Raw genomic sequence first — 22,334 nt, 5'->3', positions numbered from 1 at the left:
CAATGTGATCTCCTCTGTGGCAACACACAGTGGCGTCGGGGGGGGGCATGTGTCCCACAAAGTCCCGTGTCCCACAAAGTCCCGTGCCCCCTCCCCCAGGTGCCCCTCCACTGAAAAAAAAAATAATGAATGGATATTGAACAAGGCTAACAAAAACTTACCCGGTAACACCACACCACTGAAAGTTGGTGCCCCAAATAAGATGCTGGTGTCCCTTTGAGCCCCCCCCATGGAATCCTAGCTACATCACTTGCAACACACTGCAAGCATGGGCAACTGTGGTTTTAGTATGGAGAATTCAAGTTGTTACCTTCACATGAATTTAAAGAACTCAGTGTACCAGATTTGGGTCAAAGTTAACTCGCAAAAGGCTTATTGATACAATTGTGATCAGAGTCCAAGGTAATGTATATCTTAAAAAGACCATTTTTTTATAGTAATTTTGCCTTCCAGTTTTATCAAGCTGTTTGATAACCGGCGGGTGGAAATGAGCATTTACATGGTGGTGAAAAAAGTTGAGGGCTCTTTTGATATTACGATGTGTAAGATTCTTTAACAGGCCTTTCCGCTAAAAGTGGCTTTCTAACCCATTCTTAAGGTTGGGTCACTGACAAAACAAATTCACCCCTGGCTAAGAAAAATTATTACACCTAATGTATGTACACGTACCCAGTATTAGGGCTGTGCCGAATATCCGAATAACTGAATATTTGAATGATTGTGGAATCGTTGAATATCATTTTCTGAATTTGAATGTTCAAATACAAAATTCATGAAAAGGGAAAATTTTCTTTCGTTCCAAATGAGAAAAAATTGCATTATGGAGGCTGTTTTCAAGCAGATTCAAATGAAAAGCGACAGAAATCTTACGACTCAAAAAAACAATAAAAAAGAATAGAAATTTTCAACAGGGCAAGAAGTCTTGTTCATCTTTTAAATCTTGAATCATGGCAGGAGATACTCTTAGATGTGAGAGCCTACCGATATTTTATTGATAATAATGCACAATTGTGCACGTTATTGCAACTGATTTTGAATATCAACAATCTGCTGGTCGATACAACCGAATACTTGGACATTCGATCAAATTGAAGGTGGAATATTCGAATGGAGAATTACTGGAATTGACTCAGCTTTATTTAGTATCCAGTCTCAAACACAGTAACAGTCTCAAAACCTCTGATTTCAATGTGATTTTTACATACATGTACATGTACACCCTAGGGGGTTAGGGTTTTATGTTATACACGTAGCAAGGCATGCGACTAGGAATTCAGGGGTCAAAAATGAGGACATTCACAACAGCATAAGATTTTGTCCAGTGTCTTTCAGTTTGTGACGGAATACGCGGCAAGTACAAAATGGAAGAAACATGGTACATGTAAGTTAACCTGAGGAAATGCTGCATGCCTAAATAATAATGCAACCTTTGAAAATTGAGGAAATCGTGAACAATGAAAACCCTACGGTATCTTCTTAAAGTTCAGTCTATAAGCATAAAGGCTTTTCCGGAGATCGCGCTTGAACGACACGCTTCCCAAGTGCTGGTGCATGTATGCACAGTGCAAGTGTGTGAGGCTGCACCCAGTCCTTCGTTTCAGCTTGTAATGAAATACTCATCAAGGTCAACACCGAGTGCTGCGTTAAAAGGTTTGCTCTGCACAATTAATGCCTCGTGTCTGACACACTGCCCATGTAACAACACCATCAGTGCCGGAAATATAAGTCTAATAAAATTACCTCTACTCCACGAAAAATGGTCATCAGGTTTTTGGGCTGAGAGTAATGAAATATCCAAAAGCCAGACTGCTTATCTGGTTCCCAACTTCTTAACATCTGAGTTACTTATGATTGTGCATGCCCAGTGGTGTAGTCTGTGTGCAAAATTGGAGCGCTCTGGTGAAGCTCCAAAAGCATGATTTGGCCACAAAACAAACTTCAAATCATCAGCTACTGTACAGTAATGTGTTTGACTCAAGGCACTAAGCAGGATCAACAGAATTTGTTGATCATCAAAGGAGGTATATGGATAAGTGGTTGGGGTTTGTGCATGTACAGGTAGTTTCCAGATCACTGGGTCAGGGGTTTGAATCCAGCGGCTGGGCACATGTTGTGACCCTAGGCAAGTCACTTTACCCCAGCTTGCCCCTCTCAACCACGGGTATGAACGGTTACCTGTGAGGGCAGAGCCGTGTTTGATTAGCGGTTTGTATCTGAAACAGCAGCATCAGTGTGTATACTCTCCAGGGAGCTGAGATGGTTTGAGGGAGGTTTATGGGCTCGCGGTTAGAAGGGATAATGATGATGCAGCGCCTTGAGCCCCAGTGCTGGTTGGGATGTCCTCTTTACGTTCATTGCCAATTTTGTTATGACGGGATAGTGTTGCTGTGGAACTCACATGTGCTTCGCCCCGGAGTTGATGCGCAGGTCGTGCTTGATGAGACGCACCACCATCTTGAGATCGTTGGCCGTGCAGCGTTTGGCGATGCCGGTCAGGTGGCGCTGTTGGTCGGTCTCTTTGGTGAGTGCCGCCATGCCTTCAAGAAAATCATCCACCTGCATGGGAAAGCGGCCTCCCCAAAAAGGGGATTCAAATGAGATCAAACAGGGATCAATGGAGGATACAATGGGATCAAAATGGAATCGTAATTGATCTCACTAGCACCCAACTGGCATCCGAATGAGATCAACACAGGATCTAAATGGGACCCAAAGTAAGGTCAAAATAGATCTGACTGGGGTCTAAAAGAGATCAACATAGGATCTACATGGGACCCAAAGTAAGGTCAAAATAGATCTGACTGGGGTCTAAAAGAGATCAACATAGGATCTACATGGGACCCAAAGTAAGGTCAAAATAGATCTGACTGGGGTCTAAAAGAGATCAACATAGGATCTACATGGGACATGTATGTAAATGGGTCCAAAAGGAGGTCCAAAAATGGGATCCAAACTGGAATCAAAGTGAGATCGCAGAGAACCAGACGAAAAGGAACGAGAATTGACATGGGATCTGGAAGAAGATCAGAGTGGGCTCAAAGTGAGATTACAGTTGGTCAAAGGGATGGAAATGAGGCCATAAGCAGATGAAACTGGGTATAAAAAGGGATCATAGAGGGATGACAGTGGATGGAAATGACATTGAAAGTGGAGGAACCCAAAATCAAACTGTGCCCCAATACCACTGTGTACAGGGGTGAGATTGAGCAATGATAAAAATAGCTCAAAACAGCTGAGAAAAGGCATAAAGAAGCTGAACTGTGAAAATCTCCTATACATTTGTACACGGCCGGTGAGAAAAAAGACCTGAAATCTAAAACAAAAAAGCTGAAATCAGCTCAAAAGCTGAGAAATCTCACCCCTGTGAGTACTTGGCATGCTACCGCACGGTACTCTCATTTTCTTGACAATAAAATGGACATATCTGCAAAAATAAAATCCTTGAGGTGGTTCATTTGTCAGCAAGGGCAAAAGACAGGAAGACGATCCAGTTTCTCAGCCTGAGCGAAATCTGAGAGCTGCCATAGAGCGGCCGAGAGGCCTCACGAAACATTTAGGGGTAACCAGAGAGACCCGTTTCAACAGCCCATCCTGGGATGGTCGAGGGCCTGGTAATTGGTTGATCCAGCTGAGGAACAGATGGGGGAAGAGGAGGTTGGAAAACTGCTCTTCTGACCAAGTGAGGGAGGAAAGCAGACACTCATGATGACACTTACATGTATCTGTTCCATTGTGTCAGGGGATGTGAGTTTGGGGACTGTGTTCCTCAGAGCTTTGCCTCTTTAAGTATCTGCATTCAATCTGTGCAGGTTGAATGAGGGCGCTATTGCAAGTATCCAGTCAGACGGGCTAGGACAGGGGGCGGGAACGGCCAGACCAGCGCTTCTGACTGAGATCAGAGAGACTGAGTTCCTGAAACTTGTGTGCTAGACACAAATACTTTGCACCATATGGTGAACGAGACAGGCATCAGCAAAAACACCACAGTCAAATTTATTGCATTTGTACTGCAGTGCTTCCGTGTAAGATCCCAAGAGGGCGCTCTCCCAGTGTCAATGGCATAAGAGAAAGGCCGTTTTCTAATACTCAACTTCGTCTCCGTCTCAGGCTTCATCCCCGAAACCAATCCCCAATTGTCGGCCTGAACCATTTAAATCAAATTGGATTACTGTGAGTTTTGCTCTTGCATCTTATTTGATGTTTTGTGGCACTATTAGACTAATTAGTGCGCTTACAGCTTCAAAGTCAGGTCATAAAAGACAGTTGAAGCCTGAGATGGAGCTGAAGTTGAGTATTGAAAAACGGCCTAAGACATGCGCTGTTATCAATAACAATACTCGGCCAAAATCCTGTGCCCACTGGTGTACAAAATGTTCGGTCCAATTTCTTTCCCGACCTTCTGTGTCACATCTCCACTTAGGATAAATAATTTACATGTACCAGCACATGCAACTGTTCCAGAGACACACTAGGACCAGGCATGGACATTTTTACACTGTTGTAAATAAGTGCCACTGGTTTGCAGCTCAGCGGAGGACTTTTGGAGGCTTCAGGAGGGTATATTTAAGTAGCAAAAATGCCCCTGGAGGATGTAAGGGTTAATGAAACATTATTAGGTGCTTCTCTTTTACAACCAATACACGTGTGACTCATAAAGATACTATCCACCAAACTCAAGCAACGAGATTACCCTACAGTCACATGGTCTGTTAAAACAAAGAGAAATATTTGGGATGGTAAAGTGTGTCAAAACTGCCTGTGGTCTTCGAGATACTTCCTCAATATCAATTGCGGAGATAATACGATATCCCGGTTGTTTATGAAACACCAGATAATTTCTCTCTTGGCCGCGACTTCTTTTCGTAGGAGGAGACTCAAGGGCACAACCCGGGATATTTAATTTGAAAATGTGGGATGACGCACGTCCGGAGGGAGACTTGATTAGAGGTGAATGCTTGATGGATGGAAACGGCAAAATCGTTCAAGTTACGGGGAATTTTTGTTCTTTTTTTTTCTTGCCACGTGAAGGGTCCTCACGGCCGTGTGACGCAGCCGGTCCATCACCATGTTGAAAGAGAAATTGTGATAGCCCTATTTTATGAGAATGTTAAATATGCTGTTGCAGACCGCTGTGGGAGATTTCCACGGGAACGAGATTAAAGGGGTGGAAAATTGGATTAGAGGTGCCCACTGACGTTGACATGCGATGGGCAAAATTCTAAATAATGGGATCAACTGTGTTGCTGAGTGAAACACTTTGCACAGGACACCGACTAATTTGTGCTAACAGGTTAGGGTCTTTCAAGCCAATAACAGCTAATATCATCGCACCTGTATGAATTACGAAAGTACCTTACAAGAAAGACCAGGGGACGAGGTAAAAATGAGCTAAGCAGTTTAAGGTTACTTGCAACTGAGTGCACTTGTAGGCCTGTGTAATACAAAAACTTGATTATCTGGACAATGCGGCGTCATCCTACAGGTGGAGACAAATTAAATTTACCATTTCCATTGCATTTAAAAAGTCAAGGTCAGACCCAACCATTTAACAACAATTTGCACGTCCAAAGACACTCCTGCTGGGGTCTCGCAAGGAACATGACATGAAAGGAAATCGCAGTGGACCCCGGGCATGATGGTAGAGGGCGCTATTTGGTCTCTCCACTAGATAGATAGAGTCCTTACAATTCATTTCAGCATGTGCAACACGTACATGTACACACATGTATGCATACACAAATTCAATTTGGACAGTATTCAGTACAACAAAAACAGGAAGAAAATATGCCAAGGATGTACATGGTTGTAACTGCTCAAAACAAAAGGTTTGTCATGAAACCTAGATTTGGACGAATGCCAACTGTTGTCAAAGAAAATCCCAGCTTCTTTTCTAACTGTGCATGTATACACATGTACCTTCATCTTTTCCAATGCTGATTTTAGAATGACTCACATGTACATGTTGGAGCTTCTTATGTATGCACAAGTAAGTTGCTTCTGAAGAGAAAAGCGAGCTTATTTCAGTTCGTGAGAAATCACCACCACTGCTGGGCTCTAAACAATCAATTTGCCGAAGGCTTCATACAATGAAATAGATTTTCAAAACTTCCAAAATGAAGAAATAAATTTACCTCATGTATGGAGAGAGTGCTTTTCTTTGCAGGAGGGAATACGGCACTTTCTGAGAAGAATTTCTGAACAGTCTCAGCGACGTCACCTTGGTCAAGATCTGTCACCATCTCCTCCAAATTGGCACCAAAGATCTTTTTAAGCAGTGGTACAAAAATAAGAAATGAGAACTACTACATGTGTACACGTACAGTATAACGCGTAACTTGCAAACAGGACTGTGTAAGGTACCATACTGCAAAGCCGAAAATAACATGGTGGCAATAGAATAAATTTCTTTTTCTCTTTCTACTGATGGAGAAGCATTGTGGTGTTCATCTTACCTGACTGAACACCTTGACCAATTGCTTGCTGTTGATGTTGTACACCCGCTTGACCACGCCCGGCAACAGAAGCTTCAACAGCAGATACGTGTCGCCCTGGAAACCCTCTGCAATGACAGCATTATATGCCACACATCTCGTCAAAACTGTGCACCGGGATATGCCCAACAAGTCAACATTGAGCATTTCCACCATTTCCTGAGCCCCAGACACTATCTGTGACCATCCTGTAACATCTGCATTTTTTCAACCAAAACGTGACTGCAGCATCTCACAGAAAAATCATTTAACCGTGATGAATATTCAGTATTTACACTGGTGGTTGGTCTTTACATGAACAATATTCAGGTACATGTAAAATTGACGTTTGTGCCACCCCGCACTAAAAAAAATGGATAATGCGGTCCAACATGCATGAGCATTATAGGAAGGACTTGTGAAGTATTTGATGTGAAAACAAAGATGAGAGATCTCATGGTTTCAGAGGAAAAGTCCAAGGGAAGGAGTTTTAAGGCAATAGATGCCTTTTTCTGACCAAGGCAAAAACAGTCAGTCTGCTCACACTGTACAAGAGTTCCTTCTAGCTACTAATATATGTAACACGCCATGACGTGCATTTCTGGTGACAATTCTCAGGTGAAAATGTTCTGCTTTGCGAATACACCTCTTTTCTGTTGAGAAATCTAATATTCTCCATGTCCCCGTACGTATGCACAATATTCTGCTTAGCGAGTACACGTCTTCTGCTCAGTGCGTATACAGGTGCATGTACAGGTACATGTCTTTTCTGTTGGGGAAGTTAACGGCTGCTGGCTCACCTCCAGACGATCCCTTCTTGATGAAGGTCTCGACTTCCCTCGTCTTGGCCAGGTAGGCCGACTGGTCCGCAATGCGGGCGCAGAGCTTACGGAATTCACGGAAGGAGTTGTCCGAGTGACTGATATCTGTGGTGGCAGACGAAACTGATGTGCTCGTGCTCGTTGATGGAAGATCTGAGTTGCTGGCTAGAAAGCGGTACCAATACGTTCAGGTCAAAAATGGCATTGGGGTGGGAGGCGAGCTGGGAGGGAGGTGAAGTTCAGTTCCAGGTCAAACTTTATCCCTCTTTATTTTGACTTTAATCCCCTCAAGATCTTTGCAAGAAGCCTTCATGAATCCCTTCAAATGTATTACTGAACAGGAAACCAGTGACAGTCTATGTACTGTAACTTTCAAAGGGCAAAGCCCCATTTCAAATGGACTTTTGCTTTTCTGCCACTACATCTGTTCTCCAACAGGGCAATGAAAGATATGCAACGTACCGGTACATAAAAGTAAAGACATTTGCGTACATCTACATAATGTAGTTTTGTATTGTAACAGATATACTGGTATAAATACCTTGTACTGGTACGTACATGTACATGTATCCGGTACCGCACCAGTAGGCCAATAAACAGTAGAATTACAGCATCAGAGTAAACTTGCAGGTCAAAGCACTTCAGGTGTACATGTACATGTATACGTACATGTATGTACATGTAAATCAATGAGCTACAATGTACATGTACATTATGTACATGTAACGTACGTACCAGAACATGTACATGTACATATTGGTATGCACTGAACTATGCACCATACAATGTACAGTAGATGAACAATGTCAAACATGTCCCGTCAAAGGAATATTAAGTTTTCCAGGGTTCATTTCCATGTAAATGCATATCTTTCCCCTAACTTGATGAAGTGCAATGACCTAATGATTTGCAACTGACGTGCAGTGACTTGTAACTGACATGTGATGACATGTGGTGCCAGTGATTAATGTGTGATGATGACTTGACTACATACAGGTATGCTAAAAGTAAACTTGAGGCTAGCTTCCATTGTGGTAATGAATGCCGACGGCATGCAAGATATCAAGACGCCGACATTAATGGAAGAGATGTTGTATGACGTCATTCCACCAACTAAATGACATCAAAACTTGGAAAATGTTTGCATGAAATGCCGTTTTTACTGTGGGTGGTGACACTGCCTTTTAAAGCGAAGCTGATATTTTTATGGTCAGTCACAATGTACATACTTTGTTGACAATTGGGGCTTCATACCCGTATGGTAGTAATAGGGAGAAATAGGTAAAATGAGTGCCACTAGTGAGAGAGAGGCATTGCTGTGCGCCTGCCATGCATGCCAGCAGGAATGTTTGTATAGACTCACTCTGGGCGACTCAACGCAGACAGTGGGCAAAGTTGAACCAAGTTCAACTTTCCCGACTGCCGCCGTCTCTGTTTGCGCCGGTCGTGATAAAGTGTCTCCAGATATTGTGTATTGTCGGGACCTGATCCGCGATGCTCTCTGCATCTCTTTTCCTTGACATACATGTAATCTACGCTTCATATGACATATATGCCAGTCTGCACACAGTTACAGGTGCAAGGCATTGGTACAGTGCAAAGTACAGTACATGTACAACATAGCAAGTACAGGTGAAATTCTCCAACATATCCTCAAGCTGGTCATTGCCACTATCTGAGGTGTATTTCCAACAAGCCAACTGACTCTCTACCAACACCCTGAAAAACTGGACATCCCTTCCAATTGCCAAGGAGTGGGCTACTCAATTTGCACACATGCTGGCATCAATGACGATACAGTTTGAATGGGCCCGAAGGTTGTGACAGTGTTGACGTCCCCGGCAGGTGGAATGATAAAGTGAACCCCCTCGGTCCCATCAAGATGGACTGTGAACAGCTATCCCATTTGGACACATTCACAGTCTGACATTCCCCCCCCCCCTCTGGCCCTGATCGCTTTTGGTTTTCAGGTCTGATCGGCCACCTGTGCTATCCAGGCTTCTACGCCAGTGACGTTTAAATGAGGGGTTCATCAGTGTTCAATCTGACACTGTGACACTGTAGACATCTGTAATGGGTACTTTAGAGGCTGTCAAACCTGTACGTACATGCAACATCAGGCCCTGAAGAGATTGAGAGCAAATGCATGCATTTATGCATGGCAAACACATTGGTACAACAAACTGGTATCTACATGTACAATATTTGATGGTTCATGTAAACCACATGTATGAATTACATGTACATGTACATACTGGCACACCAATGTCCATGTATCAGTTACAATAGTTACTGGTGCATGTAACTACTGGTACATGTATATGTATGAACAATTTAAGAAGAGCTTTAATCGATGATTAAATGTTCATTATTTCCAAATGTTGGACCTAAATTATTCCATTGGAATCAAATAGTAACTCCTGAAATCCCCTTGTGGACAAATGAGCAAATTATTATGCCAAAAACAATGATCTGAATTAATTTCTCATGTTAATACCAGTAAGTTTAAAAGCAATCATTCAAGCTTTACAAAAACTGTGGTAAGACTAATTACCCAATTCATAATTTACAGCAACATACGCCACCTAAAATGAAGGTCAGTACATCCATAATTTATTGGCCAAGTTGCAGCACAACCCACTCAAACACACGGTGCACGTGTATTATAAAACGTACAGTATGCAAAACCAGGTTCAATGGATTCATTTATGCATGCAACATGTATATATCTGCATACATAATGAGTTATTCATTTTTTTAGTGAGTTGTTCATTTCATTTGAAACAAATGCTACCTGCCATCTCTTGCTTTTGTAATTTAACCAGTTAGCACTTGTGCGAAGCCGCACACCGTAACCCAGTAAAAAACAATACAAAATATTCCTACAGCCTGTTTACATGTACATGTAGTATGCCATGAAATGGGAAGCAGAACTTTTTTGGCTTAAGCAGGAAGTATTACACTAAGCAAAAATCAATCAAAAACCAGTTGCACCTGCCGAGGCTATTTTTGTTCTCGAATGAGCAAATGTCCAAGGTGCATGGCTTTGTCAGGAAATTTGGCTTTGTCAGGAAATTGGCCTCCAGGGGTGCCAGAGCAGAGCAACTTACCAGAGGGTGTAGGGACTTTCTTGGAAGGGGAGACGACATGCCCGGAAGCGGACAGGGTAGCCTGAACAGTCTTCTTCTTTGACGGTGTCGCAACCTTGTTCTTGGTCTTCAGGGCGAGGTCTGTAAAGGAGAAACAATTCAATCCTTGAAGTTTACTTTCTATTACATTTACAGTGCTTCAAAATGCTGGTTTCCGGCATAACATTAATTTCCATGTACTAAATACACGTGTACAGCACAGTATACAAATATCTCACTTCTCAAACACATGTACATGTGCATTTGCAGGGCACTTTCTTAATTATTTAGACTTTTGAGACAATTAGAATGTACATGTACGTACATAGTACAAGTGCAACTCTGACAGCCAAAACAGCAGGCATGTAAAAACACCAAGGACATATGTACAAATGTACATGTATGTATGTAGGCTCTGAAACATGCAAGGTACCGTGCACATACATGCACTGTACATGTACCAGTAGGCCGATACATTGCAAATGAAGCAGTAGAATCTTGTGATGCTAAAAGTACAGTATGTGACTGCATCTTTCAACATTTTCAGGTCCACTTTAAGATTTTTAGGACCAAAAGTGGATTGACAATTTGGTCCCTTTTAATCAAGACTCATATCATGACCCTCACCACATGCTGATGGCAATGAAGATACCGGTAAGGGCGGGTTAGGATGGTGCAAAACCAACCGTTCATTTTATTGAAGTTATCGAGCAATATCTGGCAAGGCAATTTTTATTTTCAATATAAAACAACGTGATAACATCTCAGGATTCCTTTGGCACTGTTAATGTAATTCGCAGAAGTCGGGTGCAGTTCCTGTCAACTGATGTGATAAAGTTTGGCAAAACTGAGAGCGACCGTCTGTAAAAACCAGGAGGTACTGTGTGCATTTCACAAACATTTCTTTTAGAGGGCTTCACAATTCACAAGACGTGAATTCCCCAAACCAGCATCTTAATACAAACTGGCTTACAAGCATCTTTTTTTATCATTCCGGCGGCTGTCATTCAGGGGGATTGGTCCCACCTCCATTTAGTCTAGCAGTGAAATGCAAAGTGATCTCTCTTTTCCTCCGCTGCATGTTACTAGGAGGTGCTTGGATGAATTCTGATGAGGCAATCAGCAGCTCGGGGAGAACCGTGCCAGTTGGACAAACGAAAGCAATAGGTGCCTTGATACTACATGTGCATACGTGTACCAGAGTCAACAAATGCCACGGGCAGACAGCACAACTAATCCTGGAAGAAAAGTTACTGAATCTGTCAGCGATCATGAACGGGTGTAAAGAAAGGGGAGAGAAAAGGGGCAGTTGTTAAAAAAAAGAGCAGGGAGTGGGTCATCGGTAACGACAAGGCTGACAGACTCGAGTGCTGGGCAAAGACGACAGGAGATGGCAACCGAGCAGCTCACGGCTCAGCCGAATCGATTCTTGAGGAGGGATTGCCATTTTGCCAATCGGTATCTCTCGTGGTGAGAGCCACTCGAGAGATCGCTCTTGGCTGTTCTGTTGCAGGAAGGCCCCGGGAAAGGAATAGGCTCATTTCCTGCATCATCGCTGCCAGAGCTTGGCTTGAGAATGCAGCGCAGCAGACCCCGCAAGGGGTCTCCTTGTAAAGCTGTACATTTGGGGAGGAAATCGACATTGTGGAAAACCAGCAATTGGTACATTTGTACACATGTACCCTATGTATTCACACTAACTTGACAAAAGCCTGAAATCCGATAAAAATCCAACAAAAATTGGAAAGGATGTATGTAAATTGCTTCATTTTACCTTAACTCCTGGAGCAGTTCTTCTAGAACCTTTCCTACTCAGTAAATACGGGTTACCAGTGAAAATGTCATGTAATAGAAGAGTGGAGTACAGATGTACATGTACACTATATGTATGTCCTTATACCGGTACTTCTTGCAACCGGTTCTCAGCACATCAGTACATGTACATAAAATATATCTTTTTAATAGCAGAAATGATGTACATGTACGGGTATTCTGCTGAACAGCAGCATTGGTATTTGGGTGATTCTATAAATTAGGGGTCCAATGTTTTTCATGTCCCTGTCACTTTTGACATACATTTTGTTATTCAGAACACATTCTCCAATTTCCGTGAATTTATGCAAATTACCTGCTAAACAAATAGCAATACGGTAGTATAAAATCAATTTCAGTAATATTTCCCTGTCAAATTACACAGGCCAGGAGTAACAGGGACACAAAAATGTCACACTTTTGAACCCCAAATTTTTAGAATTACCTATCTGACATTTAGTGGATTATAACCTAGCCAAACTGACTTGGAATAGTTATGATATGGATGCTCGTCATCCCCTGATCAGATTTCCTATGAAAGATCCACCACAGTAGGATTTTGGTGCCACTTTAAAACCATTTAACTGATGAAAGTACTGGTAAAGCTTATGTGAGGAACAATCCGACTGGTCGGAAATTATGACAATGGACATCTCCAAATGTCTGCCAATAAATAATGGGCAAATAAAGTGCATGACCAAAATGCGGGGCCTCCCAGGTCATTAAGGAACAGCAAGATGTATCCGCAAGGTCTGCCCCATCAGTGTGTGCTTTGTTCTTGAATGGTCAATGTTTTTTGAAATACATGTAGGCCCTACCGGTACCTGACTGGTTCCCTGCAAGGTTCCAAATATACATACCGGTATACATGTATGTATGGCACGTATACTGTACATACTGTCCGAGTAGTGCAGATCCACACACTGCCAATGTACATGTATGCAGCTGGAGCGAATGCACTACATGTACATGTACATGTAACTTGATTACAATTTAATAAATCTCAAGCTCCAATTCTTGCTGGGATGCATTCTCAATCCCACCAAATCTTCTAACGGCCTCAACAGAGAAATTACATGTACATGTATACATGTACCTCAGTTCACCCAAACCCTCCAAAACCACTTGGGGGATTTGGGGAGATGTGGTAAGGTAAGCACGGTAAGGGTTTTATTACCCTGGCCTGACCCTCCTTTGGACAAAATTTCACAGAGAGGCCAAGCAGACAATCTTGCTTAGTAAGTTTATGTGGTTTAATAACGCAGTGCTACATGTAGATTTGGCAAGCAATAGTACACGTATAATAAGATTTGGGGCTAACAGCCCATTTAGCCATAAGCCAATACATGTACATGTATGTTCTCAGCTTACCAGTATACCGTATGTACAGGCAGCAACTTTGTAGACTTAGGCAAAACAAAAAATTATGCTCATGGTTAAATCCCGGTCAATCCGACACGCATTTTGATGATGCAACTTGTTTTGGTGGGGTGGGGACTTTAGGGAAAATTTGAAATTGGAAATAAGGCAAGAAAAAAAGTGTGTTTATTGTAGTTTGAATGTGGTGCAGATAGGTCAAGTGACTTATTCGTGCACGATATTGTTCAGTTTATTCCTGTTATTTGAAACAAATGCCAACCAACCTCTTTTGCTGACTGTAAATAACACTCAGCTACACACAGAATCAGTAAAAAAAGTGAAAAAAGAAACTCCTACAACCTGCCGGGTACATGTACTGGTAACCTGTTTTTCTGATACCTAGAAATAAGTCACGTTTTTTGGGAGGCCTTACATATGTGAGAACTACATGTACATGTACCTATACAAGAGGGTTTGCATTTCGTGTTTTTTCAATGGTTCCTGGCCTTGTTAATTTTTAAAAGAACCATTACATACACATGCACAAAGTACCAGCTGCAAGAGGTCTGTATTGGGCCCTGATGCGTGCAATTCAAGAAGGGCAGTTGCCATGGTTACCTGCAATCAGCTCCTTGATGGTCTTCTTGTCCTCTTCCTCCATCACGTCAAACCCTTCAAGATCCTCTGGGTCGTCAATCTTCTTGGTGGTGGGGCGGGCCCGCAGGAGAGCCTCAAACATGCACTTGACATGGTGGTACTGCTTCATGTCGCCGCCGTCCTCGGAGAATGGGTTGGTCACCAGCTTGGCGATGCGGGGCTCCTTCTTAGCGATGCCCTGCTTGCACTTCTTGCACTTGGAGGTGCCCAGTCGGGCATAGTCCACCGAGTACCGGTTGTCGGCCATCTTGCATCAAGAAGTTTTTCACTGGCCCCCTTGCTTGAAATGTTCCAGGGAGGAAGGGGTAGGGAGTTAGATCTTGACAAGTTTGGAGGTCACTCTGTCTGTTACCAAGCGGGAAATTGGAGAAAAGAAAAAATCAGGTGTTGGTATTTTTGGGGGGGTCAATTTTTACTCGTCTATAAAACTTTTTTATCTACACAATGTACTCGAAAAATAATGGAACATGTATAGTATACAAAAAATACATGTATGTACATGTACATGTATGTCCTTGGTAAGGTTTACTGGTAAGTTATATGTACACGTGTAACAGCAAGTGATTAAAAAGTACAAGCACAATACATGTACATGTACATGTACCGGGTACCCGTAGTCTTGCAATGTTGGACTTGTTTCATATTGTGTATTCATATTGTTTCCATTTGTGAGTATAATGAAAAACAAATACATCATCAAACATACATGTACATGTACTACAAAAGGCTGTTAACATGTACTGCCTGCAATGTGAATCTACAGGTACTGGTACCACACATGGGCATGTAACATTGCGGCTGGGAAAAAATCTTGTAACAGGTATCGTGCAGACAAAAACAGAAAAAGGCTGATACAAATCTACAAAACATTATGCCGTGCACTTTCTGCACTCTTAGTCGCCACATTGACATCGGTCATCAGAAGTACAATTCAAATCATGTTTTTTTTCCCGCAAATCTCTAATCTGTGCCGGGTGGATGCCACACCGGTGTCAACAAAGCCAACAGATGCCGCCATGTAACAACAGTTTGCGACTGTCCCTTCCTGTGTCAGATGTCCGCGTCCCGCCGACCAGCGAGTGCTCAAATTTAATAACTGGCCAATTTAGCCGACACCAATCCGCCGGCCGACACTTTCGCATCGCTTCTGGCCCGTCGCATCCAATTCGGTCACTCTTCGTGTCAGGCCGATCTGTTAAGCCCCTCTTCTAGCTGTAAACCAACAAATTGATCATACCAATGCCAGATTTCCGGCCCGAAGCAGTAAAGGGGGATTGGGACTTTAATGAATGGGGCAGCACATATGATCCGCACTGTATCTGGGCTAATCAAATTAACAAACAAAAGACAGAGGAGAGAGACACTGCCTCTCCGACTGTTTGAACAGAATGGCCCGTAAATGAGCCGACTGCTGACTGCGATTGATACTGGTTCACTGGCTTGTACTCGGTGTTGCAGCCTGTAAGCGATTAGGTGACATTCTTTGAATGAACTGATCTGTGACATGAGCCCGGAGAAATTTGTCGAAAGAAAGTACCACGCCTGTGTTTTCATAATGCCCACACAGTTTTATGGTGAGATTTCTTTCTTTCCTGTCTTTTAAAAATTCCACATGTATAAAATCTAATGTGTACAGTGTACATACATACATGTACATGTACATGTATACAGTGATTTAATTAAAGGTCTCTTGTTCCATTGTGTCCACTTGACAAGTTACTGGTGGTGGGTTGGCTACTGAGCATGCAACAGCCAAAGAGATAATAGCCTACATGTATGTAACCAACTGGCTGCCATAATATCAGTGAGAGGTTCTTGAGAATACTCTACAGCTTGTAGTTTCTGTTCAAGTTACTCATCTGGGCCCTGAACAGCAGTGTTGTACGACTCGAATCCCAACTCAGACTCACGTCTGGACTCAATCCACCTTTTCATGGACTCGGACATGGCCCTTCTGGACGCGGTCTCAGACTCAGATGTGAAGACTCGAAGGACTCAGTCCAAGTCCAGCATGAGTCCGGCAAGAACTGAATTTTTTTGATAGATCAATCCCTATGATGTGATGTATTACAAATATGTACCGAAATAAACCCGATGCATCACTTTACCTTGACTCAGAGATATTCAAATATGATTTCCCCATATGATTTTACCTTGAATAGTAGGTTCAGAGCTTGTCCATCACTCTCTATAATTCACTGATGTAGAGACATGCATTCTTGACATGCTATGGACCCACAGAAAGGCATAGACCACCAAATTGCATTCAAAACCACATGAATATTTCGTGATCTGCGCGGCACCCTACTAAAATCAAAACTAGGGGCAAATTCACCCCTCGGTATAGGGACTTTAAGCACAGTTAAAGAATTCCAGTCTTCAAATGTTATATTTTTTGGATTGTAAAAAAAATCCTTATTTACTTAATCAAGCCAATATGTAGATTTGAAACAATGCGGTTGCAACACTTGAAAAGAAGAGATAACAGAAGGCCGACAAAAGCAAAAAAGTGAACATACCTGTACGTTGAATTTTGGGAACACATGTAAACAAATGCAGGCACTGTAAGTGCGTTGCGCGTAATGCACATTGAACAAGCCGTCATCCACTGTTTCACCCATTGTTTGCCAATACTTTTCAAAATCATCGTTAAACACGCGAGACTGATCCTCTATGCATTAATACATGCATGTCTGTGAGTGGACTTGAGTCACCACGTCCAATACCCTGTGATGAGATATGGTTTTTGACTGGGCACCTGTGCATTATTGACAATAATCTATTGTACATGTGAAAAGCATACATGTAGATTTACATGTAATTTGAAGGACTCCAACTCAGACTTTGAGGACTCCAACTTGACTGGGACTCGGAGCTGAATGGACTCTGACTCAGATGCAAGGACTCGGACTCAGATGCAAGGACTCGGATGCAAGGACTCAGAAGCAGTGTTGTAGTCAAGACCATCAGAAGACCAGACACAAGACCAGACACATGACCAGACACATGACCATGCACAAGACCATTCACATGACTAGTCACAAATAACAGGGTGAACAATGACAAAGGCATGTTTTTGTTGCAGTTCATTTGAATAGCTTGTGGCTTGAATTCAGACTGGAGGTCTTATGTTGGTCTTGTGCTGGTCTTGTGCTGGTCTTGTGAATGTCTTAAGTGGTCTTGACTACAACACTGCTCGGATGCAAGGACTCGGTCTCGGGTGCGGTGGACTCAAATACAACACTACCAAATAGTTTTTCCATGTAAAAGTCCTCTTAACTTTGCTGAAATCTTTGGGAACAAAACTTTTGGTGGTTGAATGACAACATTATGTCACTGCATTTTCTTAAAAATTTTGGAGAGTCTACATGTAACAGCAGAATACATGTACAGTATATTCGTACATGAGCAATAAAGCACACTGCTACATGAGGAGATTTGAGAAGTCGATGTTTAAATTTAACATCTACTTAAAAAATTAAAAAAAAACCAAACGCAAGGCCAACAATTTCAATATGACAATGTTGACATTTTTATTGGTTTGAGCAAAACTGCCCGCAGTATGCACTGAGGTCATACAGGCCACCTGGACTTCCGAAGTATAAAAATACCTACATGTGTAGTCACTAGAGACGATTCTTGCTGCATTTTATACAAAATTTCTTACTGTTGCTTGTGGTGCTCACCATCCAATGCACAGGAAATTATCAACCGGTACACCTAGAGACAACTTCTACAGCCCCAAGGTGGTAAGGGCTCAGGTGAAGAAATGTCCGTCATTGTTACAGCTTGTCAACCCAACAACATCCCCCAGGGTATGTGTGTGTGGGGGAGGCTAAAGCCACTTCCTCCACCTGCTGCTAGAGGAAGGGGAAATCTTTTCCAGCTCCTATGCCGGAGTGGTGCCCGGATAGTCCTCCAGGAAAAATCTATCAGAAATGACTGAAGGTTGTGTACAGTGAAAGAAGATAAGGTGAGGGGTAAGCAATGTGAACGCTCCCAAGTGTTTCTGAGCGGCATGAATATTTCAGAACCGCCTCAAAAGATTCTACAGGTGCATGTAGCCTGTGACATCTACCAGTACATAAACACAGTGGTACAAGTATGTACACTCTCCTGCTGCAAGGTCAAATACCGTACAACATTCACAACCTCCTTCCCTTGGCAACCTAGTTGCAAACTTTCCCCCCGTACCAAGACCGAGAAAAACATCCGCGGGCTCAACATTGATTTTTGGTGGGGTCCTCACAACCAAATTAGCACGATTTCATAGTTTGAGGTCCTCTATCCAACATGCTGATGTACATGTACCTGTACATGTACATGTGGGAGACCGACCCTGTACATGTACATGTATGTGCTCTAAGTGAAAGTCTGTGAAAATAGGAAGGAAATTGGCAAAGGAATCAACTGAAACAAACATTTTTGTTTGCATTACCATGATGACACCGTTTAGTAATTCTGACTATTTTAGACTGCGTCCATCCACTGGCCAACTACAATACATGTAAATACTGTACCTGTATATAACCTATGTGGTGGAAATTTGTGGTAATCACCAAACTTTTGGAGGAGCCAGGAATATGAAGATTAACGATCAGATTGTAGGGCAGAGAAAATGCCCTCACATTCAAAGCAAAAAAAAACTCTGATGAAAATGTAAACTGATGGGTGGTGCAAATTTTACATGTTCTTGACAAATCCAGCTTTCGTACATGATGTACAATAAATAGAATTTTGACTTTACAATATATTTGTTTCTCTAAAATTCGGGTACATGCGCGTGATATGGCGGCTAAAATGAAGAACATGTCAGAATCTGGTTGATGGGGTGAAAGCTGTGTTACTTTAGAAACAAAAGTACATGTACCATCAGAAGCAGCCAAAGATCAAACCAACATCTTGGAAAAATCCCCCCAAACATGCCAAACACTGTCAAAAGCAAGGCTACTGTACCTCCTCCATTCTTCAAACACCCAAAGGAGAAATTCCTTTTTTTTTCTTGGCCTGACATGAATGGATACCCAAGCAAGTTTCCTCTGCCAAACAAAGTTCTTTTATTGTTCTATGCGCTTACAATATTTTCTTTCCCTCTTTGAGCAGCCCTTGCCTAATGAGTGGCCCTTGAAACAGCCATTTGATCTGGGGGGACTCTCATTAAAACTCTGTTCTGTGTATGAGTGCAGGTGGCAAGATGCAATATTCTACAAGCAGCATTAAAATTTACTTACATTTTTTTCTATGACTTGGGAAGGTGAGACTCGCAAGGATCTTGAAGCTAGTCACAAATTTTTACATACATGTATATGTACGATACTCTGTACTGACAGTCACAATGTACATGTACCATACCCCAGTGCAAGACACTTTATAACTCGTCAAAAAATGCTTGCCTATTTTTGTCACAACTGTAATCGATATGAATGCAGGTCAGAACTTGTATGCTAGAAACTGCAAGCTAGGCATTTCTACTGGCAGCTGAAATCCCCTTGCAATTCACATCATGAAATGATTCACGTTACCCATTATAGGCCTACTGAAAAACAGTTTTGGAGTGCCACGGGGACTACTGTACAGCTCCTTGAGTCGTTTGTATCACAACAGTACCCCCAACACATGAATATTGAACTATGTGTACACGTCTTTGTAGGCCTCCACGTACAGGAACAAAACTACAAGACAAGCCATGACAAGACCAAGAGTGGATGATTCATTCACTGCTGACAGACTGTGTGTACGTATTACTGAACTACATGTACATGTACATGTATGCTAGGCCTACAGTACATGTAGTTCATGCCATAATTACACCAGTACTTCAAAAAAGGCAAAACAGTTCTGAAGATGCTTTGCCCATCTGGGACAAAAGCACCATAAATAGTGATTTTTTTTGCATTGACAAAATCAATTAAATGGTCACATGCTAAATCTTGATACTGACACGAACTACGCGTTCTCCACACAAATGTTGACATATGCACACAGTGCACGCCTCGCCTGCTTGTACTATAAGCGTTGAACTGAAACTCGCATGTCACACAATTAATTATCAGTGTACAAAAATACATCAACCCAGGTTTTCACACTCTTTAATTTACAAATAATTAGATAATATGAAAAATTTTCCCCAGAAGCGCCGTTCTATGAAAAAAAGCCTCAAAGTTCAACATCGCCTACCTCTTGCTTGCTCTGTCCTTTGTGCTAAAAAGACGGTAACGTACCGGCGCGCGAGCAGACGATAAAGTCGCTGGTACAATGAACTCTGTGTTATTAAAAGGATATGGCATTACGGAAACCAGTGGAAAAGGGCTGTCTCATACCTTGACGCGTTATCATGCTTTCTCATGACAGAATGTGCCATACATAAGCACCACGCTATTGACTTTCTCTTCCAAACCCGAGCCGTTTTCCAATACTCAATTCGGCTACGTGTCTGAGGCTTCAACTGTTTTTATTTACTACCTGACTTTGAAGCTGTAAGCACACTAATTAGTCCTACAGTGCCACAAAACATCATTTAAGATGCAAGAGAGCAAAAACTTACAGTTATCCAATTTGATTTAAATGCTTCAGGTCCACCATCGGGGATTAGTTCCGGGGACGAAGCCTGCGTCGGAGACGAAATTGAGTATTGGAAAACGGCCCTTAAGCTAGTATAGAGATCAGTGAGCCTCAGCCTGCCGGCCGCTCATTCGTGTAGGCGCACAAAACGGGTGTAAATACCATTTATTACTTTCGGAACAGACTATTTCAAGACAGGCTTGCATGCCAGCACTAAGACAAGAAGGAGACGGTCGGGCCCAAAGGCGACGCAAGGGGACGGTTTTCAAGGCATTAAAAAAAAAGATTGTGTGGTTATGTATACGAGCATCATTAAACAGTGTCATGGGAAATAAGGCTGAGTCAATTCGAATAATATTCAATTTGATCGAATATTTGGACGTACCCACCGGCAGATTGTTGATGAACAAACCATATACAAAATCAGTTGTAATAACACACACAATTGCACATTATAATCAGTATAATATCTTCTCACATCTAGGAGTATCTCCAGCCATGATTTAGCAAGATTAAAGAGATGAACAAGAATTCTTACCCTGTTGAAAATTTCTATCCTTTTAAATTGTTTAATGAATAGTTTACGTTTTGAATCGTAAGATTTCTGTCGCTTTTCATTTGAATCTGCTTGATACAAGCCTCCACGGTGTAATTTTTCTCATTTAAAACAAAAGAAAATTTTCCCATCTTTTTCATGAATTTTTCATTCGAATATTCAAAATCGGAAAATAGCATTCAATTATTCGATAATCGATCGAATATTCAGTTATTCGGCATAACCCTAACGGGAAAACGTTCGTAGAGATAGAATAATGCAAGGGGAAGAGGGTGAAGACTCTGGAAACCTATCTGCCGCCCAGGTACTCAAGGGGTGTCAACCGAGGTTTACTGGCGTCAGTTATTATTTGTCCTTTTAATTTCCTATTTTTGGTGCTCGGCAGGGGCGGGTGCAGACCCTCCATTTCCCACGGTAGATCTGTCGACAGTGCAAAGAGATTTGTACTATTTAATAACTGTGGCTTAACTTCTGCCCGCTGGGCCACCTTCTGTCGCCACGTTGTCGCGCAGAGTTAACAGGGGATCCAACATGCTGGAGATAGAGCCAGTAGGCCTACCTTTTGTCACAAAAGCCCCGGAAATTCAGTGCCTTTTCTCACCTGACGTCAATTTGTGTCTACACGCAATAGCCTGCAGTTACAACTGTAAAAGCACAACGTAATGTGGCAGTTGGCTACCCTGGTATGATGAGGGGTGGATTAGTAGTTTTAAGCAGTCCTGGGGCCTAAAATTGCAACGCGCCGATCAAATCACAATTTGTATATGAGCGATACACTGGAGGGTTCGTAAAAATGAGGGGTCCCAAGTTCCAAGGCCTGGAGTGGTGAAACAGGACCGTCCCAGGCTGAATTCGCCCTATATTGCAATAAAAATGTAGGAATCATTTTTCAACATGGCGAAGGGGCTTTTTTGACTAGCCGTGTTCATATTTGCGAGGGAAAACTCACCCTAGAAGCATTAGTGAACCA

The 22,334-nt window shown here is 42.3% G+C and overlaps 1 protein-coding gene across 5 annotated transcripts in view; it reads right to left on the bottom strand.

The window, feature by feature from the left end:
* The window catches only part of lig3 (DNA ligase 3), a 31,847-nt gene extending 11,322 nt beyond the window's left edge, over nt 1-20,525 (bottom strand). The window contains exons 1-7 of one of the 5 annotated variants that reach the window (XM_022229839.2): nt 20,425-20,525; nt 14,209-14,592; nt 10,402-10,521; nt 7,271-7,456; nt 6,453-6,559; nt 6,132-6,263; nt 2,399-2,556 (exon numbers count right to left, since the gene is read on the bottom strand). In XM_022229839.2, coding sequence (XP_022085531.2) covers nt 2,399-2,556; nt 6,132-6,263; nt 6,453-6,559; nt 7,271-7,456; nt 10,402-10,521; nt 14,209-14,494 — 989 coding nt within the window. In that variant the 5' untranslated portion in view covers nt 14,495-14,592; nt 20,425-20,525. Of the gene's footprint in view, nt 1-2,398; nt 2,557-6,131; nt 6,264-6,452; nt 6,560-7,270; nt 7,457-10,401; nt 10,522-14,208; nt 14,593-19,478; nt 19,981-20,424 lie in introns of those variants that run through there. The other 4 variants (XM_022229842.2, XM_022229838.2, XM_022229840.2 and 1 more) reach the window with 4 other exon arrangements.
* Between the last annotated feature and the right edge of the window lie 1,809 nt (nt 20,526-22,334).

Source organism: Acanthaster planci, linkage group LG16 (assembly GCF_054643075.1).
Source record: "Acanthaster planci isolate LZ-2023a linkage group LG16, COTS_SCS, whole genome shotgun sequence".
NCBI lineage: Eukaryota > Metazoa > Echinodermata > Asteroidea > Valvatida > Acanthasteridae > Acanthaster > Acanthaster planci.
Note: the sequence above shows the minus strand (reverse complement) of the source record. Positions and strands in the feature narration are given on the sequence as shown.